Source organism: Cyprinodon variegatus, unplaced genomic scaffold, assembly GCF_000732505.1.
Source record: "Cyprinodon variegatus isolate N-32 unplaced genomic scaffold, C_variegatus-1.0 Scaffold8, whole genome shotgun sequence".
Taxonomy (NCBI): Eukaryota; Metazoa; Chordata; class Actinopteri; order Cyprinodontiformes; family Cyprinodontidae; genus Cyprinodon; species Cyprinodon variegatus.
This window is the reverse complement of record NW_015150461.1, coordinates 2693162-2707999: the sequence shown is the minus strand read 5'-3', so window position 1 is coordinate 2707999 and position 14838 is coordinate 2693162. Positions and strand designations below refer to the sequence as shown.

At 39.3% G+C, this 14838-nt stretch overlaps 1 protein-coding gene across 1 annotated transcript in view; it reads left to right on the top strand.

Moving 5' to 3' along the window:
- LOC107086539 (clathrin interactor 1-like) overlaps positions 1–14409 on the top strand; it is a 23431-nt gene extending 9022 nt beyond the window's left edge. The window contains exons 3-12 of the mRNA XM_015377540.1: positions 989–1085; positions 1253–1361; positions 2544–2708; positions 2833–3016; positions 6446–6662; positions 6752–6842; positions 7219–7284; positions 7676–7971; positions 12112–12304; positions 12401–14409. Coding sequence (XP_015233026.1) covers positions 989–1085; positions 1253–1361; positions 2544–2708; positions 2833–3016; positions 6446–6662; positions 6752–6842; positions 7219–7284; positions 7676–7971; positions 12112–12304; positions 12401–12684 — 1702 coding nt within the window. The 3' untranslated portion in view covers positions 12685–14409. The remainder of the gene's footprint in view (positions 1–988; positions 1086–1252; positions 1362–2543; positions 2709–2832; positions 3017–6445; positions 6663–6751; positions 6843–7218; positions 7285–7675; positions 7972–12111; positions 12305–12400) is intronic.
- The last annotated feature ends 429 nt before the right edge of the window (positions 14410–14838 follow it).

The following is a 14838-nucleotide window of genomic DNA, read 5'->3' as shown; positions in this document are numbered from 1 at the left end:
CCTCACTTGGAGTCTCTGCTGATCAAAGAAGAGGGCAGATACAGTGCAGTACAAATAAAGAAGGGGCAAACAGAACAAACACCAGAGGCTGCAGACACACTCTGTGCCTTACTTAGGAACTTATTAATGGATTTTAAATAAAAATTTAACAGAATTCTGCCTCATGCCAAGGAACAATTCATTGAAAATCTGGTATTTATCCAGTTCATGTGAGTTTTAGCTTTAACTGTAAGTCATAATAAGGGGCAAAGTTGGTTGCTTGGCGAAGGTCTGGGCGCTCTGAGTGCTTTTCTAGTTTCCAAATGATAAATGAAATTGATCCATTAAAGTGTCTTTTAAAAATTGCATTTTATGATTAATTCTCTCTTATCAGTTCATCTTAAAACAGATTTTTGTCATTTATAGGGTACATGTAGTAGTTGCACAGTCAACTGCTCCTTGAACTTGATGAGACATTTCTATAACCTCTTTGTTTTTTATGATATTGTTGATCATTTCAATAAATGACTGCATGTTTTTAACCAGAAAAGCCCAGATCCTGTAATTGTAGAATAGTTGAACCTCCTGAGAACTGAAGGATGTAGAGTGAATCATTAATTTATAGTTTCTTATTATTATTGTTTTTTTTGCAATATTTCAACTTGTCTATCTGTAACCTTTTTTTTTAGATTTGTTTTTGGTGATTTTATTACCTAATTTGTTCTAATTTACTATTAATTATTTAAAATATAAACAAACTGGGAACATTTTGGAAGACTTGACATTTTACTTTTACTTGTTTTTATTTGTCTGTTCTATAATCTTAAGTCATAATTACACATATTTAGAGTTATGCTTTTCAAAACGACATTAGTTTCTGCATTTCCTTTTATTTAAATGTAAATGTTTCTGCGTTACCTGAAACGCTTTTGTTGTCTGTTGCAAAGTAAACATTTGTTCATATGAGGAGTTTTGACTCTTATCCTCTGTTGTATGATTGTGTAAACAGAGCCACCTTCATGTATGAGCAGTTCCCAGAGGTCATGAATATGCTTTGGGCCCGCATGCTGAGGGACAACAAAAAGAACTGGAGGCGAGTCTACAAGGTTTGTGACGTGACGCCTGCAGCCTCGCACAAAGCTACTAGATTTTACCAAGTTATGATTTCCTGACTTCTTCCGATGGTTAGATTGAAAGGGATTAAAGATGGATGTTTTCATAAGTTTGTTTTCTGACATTTTGTTCTAACAGTCATTGTTTTTTTCTTTCCCAGTCCCTGCTTTTATTGGCACATCTAATCAGGAATGGGTCAGAACGGGTCGTAACCAGTGCCAGAGAACATCTGTATGACCTGAGGTCACTGGAAAGTTATCACTTTGTGGGTAAGGCATCCTTTTATGGAGGCTCAAGGTTGCCCCAATCAAAATGCATACAGATATAAATAAAAAAGACTCAATAATATAAAACTTGGGTGAAAACAAAAGTAGTAATACAAATTTGTGTCTCATTAAATGCCACAGAATGATTAAAAAAAGGCATTTATTAAATAAGTGATCAATCGCACTGATCACTGCCATACAAATATATACAGAAAAAATAAAGAACTAAAAAATAATATAAAATATGGGTGAAAAAGTTGCTGATAATATAAATTTGTGTGCCATTAAATGCCACACAGTGATTAAAAAAGGCATTTATTCAATAAGTGATCAATTGTACTGATCACTGTCATAAAAATATATAGAGAAAAAATAAAGAACTAAAAAATAATATATGATAAGGGTGAAAAAGTTGCTGATAATATAAATTTTTTTGTCATTAAATTTAAATGGCCCACAGTTAATTCAATAATTGATCAAATATATGGAGGACTGATCCTGCCATAATAAAATTAAGACATTTATTGGATAAAGGTTAGACTTTTAGTGTTTAGACAGATTTTATTTTGTCATTTTGTATACAAGTGTAAACAAAAAGACATTTTGTTTAGATAAGCTCTCTAGACTATTTCATTTTTTAGTGCAGTTTTTAAGCAGCAGTGATTAAAAAAAAAAAAAAAAAAATAGATAAAAAAAAACGTAATGTAAACATATGACTGTCTAGTTCGAGTTCTAACTTTCATTTTCTTTTTTTTTTCTTTTTTTCTGAAACCCATTTTACATTTTTTATTCATAAATTTACTTTTTCAATTCAAAACGTCTGTTTCTAAGCCAAAAGAAGGCTTTGTTGGTCAACTCTATAAAGCCTCCAATTTAACGCTTTTTCTGACGTTTTGAATTGAAAAAGCTTCCTGGATGGGAAGAGAAACGTCTTCAAACTTGGAAACAAAATCCAGTGGATTGTTTTTTTTAACTTTTTTGGAATTTATTTCAGTATGTATTTTTAATTGTGGCAGGATCTGTCCTTCATACCCTTTTGTTATTATTAGTACTGTGGGATTTAGAACAGTTCATTGCCTCACTTAAAAAGCTACTTTTATTGTTAATAAGGAGTTATGTAAAATCAGCTTTTAGGACCCCCCTGAGTCAAAGTATGTATTTCTTTTCTTCAATTTGGCTCACTAGATGAGAACGGGAAGGATCAAGGAGTAAATGTTCGCCAGAAGGTGAAGGAGCTTGTGGAATTTGTTCAGGATGACGACAGATTGAGGGAAGAACGGAAAAAGGCAAAAAAGAACAAAGACAAATACATCGGCGTATCCTCGGACAGCATGGGATACAGAGGTTACTGTAAGTAACAGAAATTTGTTTAGTTAGACCTCTTATGTTTAAATGAAGCTGTACGCCTTTAAAAATGTATGTAATTTACAGACCTAAAAAGAAAACATTTTTTTAATGTTTTTTTTCTCCTCAGCTGGGGACAGGTACGACTCCAGCGACAGCCGTGGGAAGTGGGACGATGACTGGGAGAAGAATAAAGGACCTTTCCCTTTCAGTGAAAAGTTGGGCGAGATAAGTGACAAAATCGGAAGCACCATCAACGACACGATAAGCAGCTTTAGGAGCAAGGACAGAGACGACTCGCCAGATCGATTCAGGTACCAAAAGCTGAGTGGCAAAGGCAAAAATAAACCTTTATATGTTCACAAGTTTTATTTTAATCTGAAGCTAATTATTTAACAACTTTACATACGCCTCATTTTTTATTTCTATTCAAAAAAAAGGTAAAAAAAAAATAAAATAATGAGCACTGACTTTTTATTGTTTAAACATCTGGAATTAAACACAAAATCAGTTTAAAGCACGTAACACATATTTATTCTTATATATGAATAAAACAATGAAGGACGCGTGAGCGTGTACAGGCCATTTCTCCTCCTGCATTCTCTGTTTAAACCTTGCTTACTTTCCAAAAGAATATTAGCAATATTTCCACTATGTCAGACTCGCCACCAGTAAAGGGCAGATTAGACTTCTGCAACCGAACACATCAAATGTTGCTTGGGTCTGGTCGCTAACCAGTTTTGCTGGTATACTTCTGAAACGTCTGTCTGGAATTTTTAGAGAAGCACAGCAGTTTTCCGCCAAAGCGCAAGGGGGCGCCTATTCGAGAACTCGCGAGAATTTTGGCGGATGGTCACAAGAACTTCGGCGCCGCCGGCGGGAGTGTTTATCTTCCAAAACAACAATGGCGCCTCTGCAAGATATCACAGAGATGGATCTAGAGTTGCTAGACATCCGAGAGGAACAAGTTCTGTTAATGGAGTAGGCAAAAAGATCGCTTAACCTTTTGTTGTTGTCGTCCATTGTAGTTGTTCCTCGGTTTTAAAAAATTGCGCGCCCCGGCACTGAATCGAGAAGGATGACCACACAGATAGTCGGAAAGGCATACCAATGACCAATCACAGCTCAGCTGCTTTTTGTTTGTGCACTTCCGCTTGAGGTCTGCGTGGGTTTAAGACCGTCCGATGTAGGCAGGATTTTTTTTTTTTGAGGTGCAGGACGACAGATTTGACAGTTTTAGAGGATTTGCTTCAGAAGCATAAAGGGGAACACCGTTTTTTTTTTTTTTTTTACATTGGGCCCATTGGATTTTACGTTATTACATCATGTTCTACTCACCCATATTAGTTTTGTTTCATTTGGAGCAACGTGCAAAAAAAGAAACGATAATTTAAAGCATTCGTTAATATTTGACCTGAACCTAAACTAGACGAAGGCTGCGTGTGAGGGGAGGGATCTATTTAAACTGAGGAATAAAAACATTATGTTAAGATTATATTTACATCCCCCTTTGTTATCCAGGGTGGAATCTGGAAGTTTTGTTCAGGGGGGGAAGCAAACAAGTTGGTCTCGTCTCTCCTCCGACTGCAGGCGGTTTGCTGCACAGTGAGCCTATCAGTGGAGGGAGGGGCTAACAGCTGCACTATCTGCTGGCTGAAGATGGTAAACTCAGAATAATCAGGGTTTCCATTTGTAGCCATTCTCAAATGACATAGAAAAAAGTCCCTAGATTAGGTGCTACTTATTTATTTATATTTTTGAAGTGTTTGGAGGGATGAAAGAACTATAATTATTAAAATGCAGCATAACTTAACCACCCTCTATAAAATAATGCACTAATGTTTGAGCCATTGCCTGAATTCTCACTGCATACATTAAATTTTAGCAAGCAGACGGTAATCGGACGCAACGTTTGTTGGGGGTTAATAACTGTTTCTAGCCGTGCGGTTATCAGGGTTATATTTTTACTGAAACCGCTGGTCATTAAAAGTCATTCAATTATTATTATTTTTTTTAAATAAGGCCGTAATTAGCATTAAAATTCATTAAATGTGATTGCTGTGGCTTTTAAAATTATATTTAAAAAAAAAAGTTTCTAAAAACAATTTCGTCAGATACTGGTTCTGCGTGTTTGAGCCGAACTGCTTCCCGTTGATCGTAAAGCCGTTTGTTCGGAAAAGAAGCTCGAGGAGGAGAAAAAAACTACAGATTGGGGAAAATGTGAATTTAAACAAAAGTTACTTGAAAACGAGGAATTCGGGACATGGTTGGAGCCTGTCGACAGTAAAGATGACAAAGGATTTTGCCGTGTCTTTTATTTAAATATATATAGATGAAGAGAGAGAGAGAGAGTTGTGGGTAATTGTTGATGGCATTAAAATTATTTCTAAGAGGATTGAAAAGCATAAAATTACAGGTACTCATTCCTGTATAAACCCTGTGAAACGGTTTCAGAGAAAAAAAAGACTTGATTAAAAACTGTATTTACATTATATTGATATCCTGCTTTGTAATCCAGGGCGTGGTTGTGGGAAAACGGAGCAGGTCTCCTCTCTGCTCTGACTGGGCGAGGCAGCAGCCTGTCAGACAGCGCTTAGGGAAGCAGGACAGCTTTAGCTGCTGTCCTGAGAGCGATTGCTGCTTTAAGTGAAGCCAATAAACTTGCCAAACACGCAGAGAAATGTCAGTTAATAGTCTCAAATCACTTTTAGTAAAACCAGCTGATAGAAGGGTGAGAAAAATCCCCAAAGTCATTATGTTAGCAACACGTCCTTCGCTTTGAGTGTAGTAGAGTAGCCACCAGTTAGCTTCATATGCTAGTCAGCTGCAGCAGGTCAGGAGCTGCAGGCGGTGATGGCTTTTCAAAATAAAATAAGTTTGAATATTTTCTGATACTTTGGATTTATTTTAAGTCTGATTATTTGTGTGAATTTGCTGCATGCACTTTGATAGTTTACAATAAACTACATATAGCAGAAACTCTGTAAAATGCTTTGCTAAAAGTTCTTAGCAATAGCTCTTTTTGTGGAGGGTTTCATTTTCTCCATGGTTTAAAGGCAAGAGCTTAAAGTTACTGTTTTCAAAATACCTTTATGTTGAGGAAAAAATGTTTTTTGTTTTCTATTAATTCTATTAGTTAGTTTTTTTATTTCCTGTTTGTCATAATCATAAAACATCACTGATGTACCATTTTGTGTACCAATCTATTACTTTAAACAATATTCCAGGTTATAGAGATGCTGATTTTTATAAAACACTACTTAGTTGAATAAAACAGAAGATATAATGTAAGTAAAGAGGATTTCCTTTCAGGAAAACTCTAAATCACCTCCAGTTGTAACAGACTCCTCCTGGAAAAGGATTTTCAAACTAAAAGCCAACAGGATGAGATCGAAACAGCTCTGCCTCTGAGGCATTTCCATTCATCAGATCAGCAAAAGTGGGTCTAAACGCCCAGATTTTAGATTAAATGGATGACATCATCTCTTTCTCACGTAACCTAAAGGTTTCCAAAGGTGGTGTATTTATAGCCACGTTGAATTCTGTAAAATAGACTTAGAATAAATGCTCTTGAAAGGTGCTAGTTTGGTCATTTTGAACAAGATTGAAGTTTATTGCATTATGTTTTTAACTGCAGTAAAACAGTTTAAAAGATTTTGGAACTACTGCCTATTAACCCATCAGTGTCTGCGCTGTGATTAGTCTACCGTGATTAATCTGCTGTTCCTGCACGTCGTCTGCAGTGACCACGAGGAAGACCGGGATCGCTCTTCGTACAACGGTCAGTCAAAGAAGGAGTTTAAAGACGAAGAGGAGACTGTTACAACCAAGAGCGTTCAAATTGTCCAGGCGACGGAGACGACAGCGACGCGGAAGAGAGGAGTGCCCTCCAAGAAAGTGGATCTGGGGGCTGCAGCCCACTACACAGGAGACAAGAGCCCCAGCACCACAGCAAAGCAGGTAGAAACTATACGTATGAGCTAAGAACATAAAGGAAATGGCTGTTTGTTTTTTTATTATATTCCTAAATGTTTGTGTTGTTTCTGCAGACTCAGCCTGCTGCAGCGCCGCAGCCTGCCAGTACAGGCCTGGCTGACCTCCTGATGGTGGACACCACACCCAGCCAGCCTGCTGCCACAGGTAGAAGCACATCGGTCGCTTTTCTCTCTGTTGTATCAACAAAATAGCTCATAGATTACAAGCAGAAAAACCAGTCGGGCTGAACTGCTGCTAGGAACCGCTAGTGAAGCTGGACTGACCCAGCTGCTGCTGCCAGGCTTCAGCTGGGAGGGAGGGAGGTGATCTATAGGAGCTAAGTGCACCAGATGTTTCTGGAGGAGTCCCCTGTGGATGACTAAACAGATGTTTGAGCTCCTCCACCCGTTCCTAACCCCCCACCCCCCGACCCGTCCGTCCGTCTGACACGTTAACGCTAAAGGAATGCTAACGACTCAATACTGGCACCCAAAGTTAACCCCATTATTATTGTTTTTTTTTTGTCTATTTTTCATTACAGATCTTTTCGGTGGATTTGCGGACTTCAACTCACCTGCTGCCTCAACTGGACAAGTATCCGTTTCTGGTACGTTTTAATAGCTTTCAGTCCTGGCTGCAGAAATGCTGTCCTGCTGCAGCCGTGCTGCTAGAATATTCAGAGATATGTTGGGAGGCAGCCCGGGCCATATGGAGCCTGCTACCTGCTCTGCATAATAAGAACAGACACACATCAACTCCTGTTATGGATGACAAGGAGACGGGGGATGGGAGAAGAAGTCGTGGGGGGGGTGAGATGACTCTTAGAGGCAACAAGCTAGGTCAGTTTAATGAAAATTTAAAGCGCAGCACCAGTGGTCAGTGAGAATGTTCTGGATAAAGTGAAAACGTGGCTCGCAACTTTGACTTTTATTCCTTGTAAAAATGGCTTCAGAATCTGGCGGGAAAATCAGAACAACTCCTGTTTTTTCTCCCGACAGCCTCCAGCCCTAATGGAGACTTTGGAGAATGGAACGCTTTTCCTGGAGGTCAGATTCCAGGATCTGCTCAGAGTCCCGTCACCAGTGGAAGTGACCTTTTTGGAGCCATGGCGGCGGCTTCCCCTGCCGCCCCGGCGCCGGTACCGGTGGCAGCGCCAGCCCCAGCTCCCGCCTCGGCAGACCTGTTCGACCTGATGGGGCCGACTCAGACCCTCACCTCCTCCCAGAGCCTCAACTTCAGCATGAGCAGCACGCAGACGCTGAGCGCCAACATCATGCCTCAGTCTGTGCCTCAGGTACGCCGGACTTCACTCATTTCCTTTTATATAATTCTGTCCCTGCAAAGCTTCTGTAGGGCTTTGATTCAATCACGTTAACAACACAAAATAACCAAATATTCTTTTATTGGTTGTTAATAAATAAGTGAAACAGGAAGTGTTGCTAACTTTAAAATAGTTCAACAGATTATTATAGTACTTCAGTACTTTAATTTTCCATTAAATCTGCAGCTGTCGATTCTTTTAGGAATTAATTTATTGATCATTTTTCCAATTAATCAGTCAACCTATAAATTTTTTCAGTGGATAAATATTTGTAAACAAGCAAATAAGGGTTTGGAATAAAAAAAAACTTTTATTGCACATCTTATATGAACTATAAAAGGCAAAAACGAAAAAATTAACCAATTGCCTACATGGATGAGAGACGATCGTTTGTTACCGAAACAGTCGGATGTTATTAGAACCTCAATCCAGGAACGACTGGAGCTTATTTAGGTGTAAAATTATTAGAAACATCTGAACAGAAACTGAGGTAAAATCATTAGAGATGCAGGAAAACATGATTATGCAAGAAGAAAGAGGTGTTTATGCACAACGAGGTCATAAAGAGGTTTAGAGAAACAAAACATTCCTCTGTCATTAGATAGGAATGTTTGGGAAGAAAGGAATGAAGAAAAGCTGTGCTGCTTTTAGGGGCATTTTCATTTGCATTTGAAGGTTGGAGTTTCTGACCGAGGAGAAAAACTCTGAAGTCAGAGGAGAAGGACCACGCCCATCTCTATGTCCTATTCAAGATGGCCGCTAATGGCTCCAGCAGGAGCTAAACTTCCCTACTTTGACTGTTTAAGCAGTTCTTTCTTAGCTATGCAACATTTAGTCAGTAGTTCCTTTTTAATGATTTATAGAGTTGATGCTCCAGCATCAGCATGTAAAAAAAAAAAAAAAAATGGTGTTGAATAGAAAAAGAAACATAATTATTAAATAAATAAATTCCTACTGATCAATGACAATCAAAAAAGTTTAAAATTATATGTTTAGTGCATTCCTGACCGTTCTGTTATTGCTGAATGACCAAAATTAAACACAGATTTCCATTTACATCTTTATTTAACCACTTTTTTCTCCTTTACTGTAACTGTTATTTATCTTTCTATTTTAAAAAAAGTTTTGAAGAGGAAAAACGTCCAGGATGGACTGAAGTGACCAGAAAACAAAAAAACCCCCGATAAATTCAGCTGTAAAAATTTGAGTATTTTTGTTTTGAAAAAAAAATAAATAAAATTTAGCAGATGAAAGCTGGGATCTTATCTCAATACCGCTGAAGCTATCACCTTTTAATAATTAGTAAAGCAGAATTTGTAAAGAACAAAAAAAGAAATAGATCCAAAGGACCTGTCAGTTATTTGGTCCCAAGGGAATTTCCCATTGGGAACCTACTAGCACTAAGTTGCTAACTGGTTAGCAAGATGCTTCCGACAAACCGGCCACAACTAAACTTGCTTGTGAACCTTTCGCCACAACAATCCCGCCCACTTAATAATCGACCAATCACGTTGATTTTATTCACTCGTGTAAAGTCAGGCACCACTCGGTAGAATTCAGAAATGCAACCATTGGAACAGCCGTTTCACTACGACTTTAATGTCCACAAATCATGACAGAATATTTTAGCATAAATATTGATATTTAAAAAGGAATTGTAGTGGATCAGTCAAGCAGCCATCAAGGAAAGTTGGGAAATGTTGAATGGCTACTAAAGTAAGCTTTTAATGTTTAGACCCCTCTGCTGTCATATGGCCCAGTCACTGGCATCAATGTTTAAAAATGCTAAAACATTCCCACTAATTTCAGTTTTAACCTCTCATCTCTTCCTTCCCATGAGTGCGTTTTATTTTGCACAGCTTGTTTAGACTTTGCAGTAAAACTGCAGAATCCACAGGCTTCCTGTCTCTGCAGGGTTTAGTGAAAATGAAATCACTACGCGTCACTTTTTCAGCAAGTTGGTTTTATGCTGATTGTGTGGTGGAAGAAATTTTAACAGCTAAAAAGAAACCAATAATGGCGTATAAATCCTACACTGTTCTTCTTCCTGCTGTAGACGTCTTTAAGCTGGCCTTAATGGTGGAGAGAGATGCCTCGGTGATGGAGCGTTAGCATCACCAGATGTTGGTCTCCCCCAGAGACCACCCACTCCTCAGACTCTAAAACATTACAAATTCAACAAAAGCTTTACATGTCGTCTGTGTTTTCAAGTTAAGAGGGTGACCTACTTCAAACTTTGGTTCTTTGCGCTGAAACGCACCCCAGCCTGCTGTCTCCTCTCTGCCTTTAGAGACGCAAGTCGACCGCTGGGCCGCTAAGGTCTTTAATAATATAATAATAACAATAACTGGACTTTATTGATCTCAAATTGGAGAAATTTACCTCTGCATTTAATCCATCCCCTTTGGGGAGCAGTGGGCTGCCATTGTGCAGCGCCTGGGTAGCAGTGTGGGGTTAAAGGGCAGATTATACTTCTGCAACCGCACACATCAAATGTCGCTTGCGTCTGGTCGCAAACTAGTTTTGCTGGTATGATTCTGCACCGTCGGTCTGGAATTTCTAGGGACGCACAACAGTTTCCCACCAAAGCGCAAGGGGGCGCCTATTTGAGAACTCGCGAGAACTTCGTGGGCCCCGGTGGGGGTGTTTATCTTCCATAACAACAATGGCTCCTCTGCAAGGTATCACGTTCACGGAGATGGATCTAGAGTTGCTAAACATCGAAGAGGAACAGGTTCTGATAATGGAGTTGGCAAAAATACCGATTACAGGGTTCCTACAGCAGAAGGCAAGTTAAATTCAAGACTTTTTAAGACTATTTAATGCCGCTTGAAATAAAAATTTAAGACCAAATTCACAAGAAACGCAAGAAAATCCTGCTTGCGACAACTTAACCCAAAGGTTTATTTTAACATAAACCACTGCACTAATGTTTCAGATTTTGAAAAGCTTCCCATACAGGAAGAAAGTTAAAAACACACAGATGACAGATATATTTGGACAATTATTTAACTGAATTCACAAAAAATCAGTTTTAAAGCCCCAACATAACTGGTGCTAAGTCTTTTTTGCAGCTATTTTTCTTTGTATGGTTTTCTTAGTATGTTTGATTTGGTGATAAGTGGAGGCGTTGCAGAGACAAGGGTGGAACTAAACTGAGAAATACCGTCTGTTTCTCTGTAACTACATTTTGACGCTTTGTGTTTCGCGCTTTGCATGTGCGACTCCACTGCCTTAATTCCCATCGTTCTGGGCTTGAATGACTTCTTGCACTAAATCCACTGAGCCTCATGTATGTTCCCTGGTTTTAGCCATGGAGAAAACTCTTGGCTGGAGACAATTTTCGTTACATTTACATTTGCTCATATTTTCCAGATAAAAAGTTAATGGCGCATCTCCCAAATGTCCCGGCCGCAGCAACGCTTTTATTGGTTCCGCCATCGGGACGGAACCAATAATGGCGAGCCGTTATTTTCGTAATAAAAATAATCCTATTTATGATGTTTTAAAAATTAAGACCTACGAAAGACTGATTTAAGACATTTTAATACCAATTAAGGCCTTAGTTTTATTTTGAAGACTTTTTAAGGACCTGCAGGAACCCTGGATTAACCTTTCGTCGTAGTCGTCCATTGTAGTTGTTCCTCGGTTTTTTAAAAATGGCGCGCCCAGGCACCGAATCGAGAAGGACGACCACACAGACAGCCGGAAAGGCGCACCAAGGACCAATCACAGCTGCTTTTTGTTTGCGCACTTCAGCTTGAGGTCTGCGCAGGTTTGTGATCGTCTGACGGGCAGTCAGGATTTTTTTTAAGGTTGCAGAACCTCTGCAACCTCTGCCTGGTCGCGCACAGAAACAGATTTGACAGTTGCAGAGGTTATGCGTCAGAAGCATAAATTGGCCTTAAGGGTCTTTGCTCAGAGAGCCAGAGTGGCAGTCTGTGCTCAAACTCAGAACCTTAGGATTTCAACCACTAGGCCGCTGCTCCCCATAATTATAAAACCCTTCAGGTTTTCCTCATGGATTCAGTCGGTTTTGGCTCCTTTAAGCTCTTTAGTCGTTCATGGTGAAGATGGGAACTTTGTGCTTAAAAATCTGCGTCTTTTTCTCAGCCTGTCCACAACATGGGCGGTCCTCTGCAGCCACAGCCTGTCCAGCAGGGAATGGTCCCACAAGGCGCCGCAGCCAAAGCATCCCTTCCTTCCACTTGGTCGGATCATTCAGTTAACATCAGCCTGGACTTCCTGGGCCCCGGCATGCAGCCTCCTAAGCCCAGCCAGCCCAGTCTGAACACCCTGCAGCACGGTGAGATTTAATACTTTCCTCTAAAGTTTCCCTTCGATCAAAAGTGTTTTTATTTTTTATTAGAATCTATTTTTACTTTATCTGTTTGTTTCCCAGGCAACCAAATGGCTCCCAACATGCTGAGCCAGGGATTTTCCAGCATGAATCTTGGACCTACGGCAGTCAGAGCTCCTGTTAATCCCATGATGCAGCCTGGGATGGGGATGGGGATGGGGATGGGAATGGTTCCTAACCAGGGCATGATGGGGATGGGCATGAACATGGGGATGCCCCAGGGAGGCATGAACATGGGGATGCCCGGGGGGATGGGGATGAACCCCGCGATGGTCCAGCAGCCCAAACAAGACGCCTTTGCTGACTTTGGGAACTTTGGAAAGTGATGGATCGTCAGGAACGGCGGCCGTCCACGGGTGAAGAATCATCATGAGCTCCAAACAAAGAGTACTTGAAAAATGTCAGTTATACTATCAACACCCTGCCATCACCCTTATTATTATTATTATTATTTTTTAACACTTCTCTAGCGATTTGGATCTTAGTGAATGTCTGATTGAACCAATGATGTGCGATCCGGCATGTTGGGAAGAAGCTCAGATGGTTTGTTGCCTTTATTTAATATTCATTAAGGAGAGATTCGCTTCATAACCTCAATCACCCAAAATCAGAGTAGCGAAAAAAATAAAAGCATACCTTAGTAGCTCCATCATTTATTAAAAGATACATAAAAACAACCTCAATATCTTTTATCTAACGACTCATTTGGATAACATGATCAACCGTTTTAACCTTCCAACCTGTCAAAGAATGTTGTTACCTCTTCTGTTTTTTCCTTTTCTCTGGTCTCTGTCTTCCGATGGCGTGTAAATAGATGCAATAAGTTATGAAGCTGCGTAAATGTGACCAGTTGCATCTAGCAGACCAAACCCGAAATGAATCCAGATCCATTTAAAAAAAAAAAGAAGCACAGGAATGCGTCCTCTTTGTACATAAATGTCCTCCACTCCAAATGTGGCTTTAAGTCTCACATACGGGGTTAAATTTATCGATTATTTGCAGTGAAAAGATGTTAATTCAAGGAAGTTTCTTTGATAAACTGTAATTTGTGGCCTTTCTTATTAGAATATATCTGTATATTTTACCTTATGAAGAATATAATCAGTTTGCGTCCAGGCGAGATAATCGATAAAGGCGGCCGATTTTTACGAAGCGTGCCGTCTGCACTGATGTCAAATCATCTGTTTTATTCGTTTTCCTCTTTCCCACGCACCTTTTTTTTCTTTCTTTTTTTTTAATCGTGTCCTAACTCTTCAGGCCAGTTATCGCTTCAGTTACAAACATCAACGTATTCACGCCACACCTCAGGTGTTAAGCTCAGCCGATTGTAAGATGCATCGTCGTGCATTTTTCTTTATTTTCTTTGGTATTCAGTGCCTTCCATCATCATCGTTTTTGCACATTATGACAGCCTCGGATCTTTTTTACCGTCTTAACAATCGTGAGTCCTGGAACCTTTGTTTTTGCAACCTGTCAGGTACAGATTAAAGGATGAGAGGAAGCACTTTATCAAGTGAAATTCTGTGTTAACATGTGAACACGGTTGGTCCTAAGTGATTCCAAGTGCCTGCTGACGGCTGTCTCATGACCTTGTAATGAGTGATTGATAATCAATAATGAACTGTGGTAGCGTGACTTTTTTTTTTTTTTCTTTGTGGGGGGGGGTGTTTGTGTCTGAGATGAATAATTCACCAACCAGGAAAGACGGCAGGAGCCTCTCAGGAGGATCCAACGTGTGCTTTCCGACTCTCCTTAAGGGCTCCAGAGGCTGAGCGCAGAAACACGCCGCAGCCTCGCGTTGATGTCTGAAGCATTAAAAATGACCAAAATCTCTTTGCTGTTTCTTTTCTAATGTATATCAGAAATCATTTTTTTGTTTTCTACTTTAAATCATTTTTATTTTAAATGGGATTATTACTAAACACTAGTATATGCAAATGTACGACGACCCTTAGAGGAAAATGAGTTTTCTGCGTTTCTCCCGTTCTGATTTGATTTGAATGTCAGGATTCCTTATGGACGACATTAAACAGTTGATTTAAATTTGTTAATGATGTGTGTTATTTGGTGTGCTGTGTCATTAGCCTCATTCAAAAGTGCTTCAAGCAGCAAAAGTGAAGCCAACGCATTTGGCTGCTAAATTGAATTTACTTAATGCGAGTTAAACTTTATTGTTTGAGCTGACAAAGAGCCTGAGGTATGTGTATAAATATTTTAATCCAAGCCAACAAAACAAAAATCTAATCCTGCTTTTGCTTTAAACTCGACTGTGACTTCATGTTCTGGAGCTCAGGGGTCGTTTATTTACACCTGTGGACTAAAATAAACCACAATTGTCACAGAAATAAATTTAATTGGACAAAAGTAATGACTGGAAATTACTTGAAATTGAACAAATTAGTCAGACATTGATTCTCAATCATGCTTCAACTGAATGATTTACAAAAATTAACTTATTAAAAAAAAGCCTGGACAAAAAT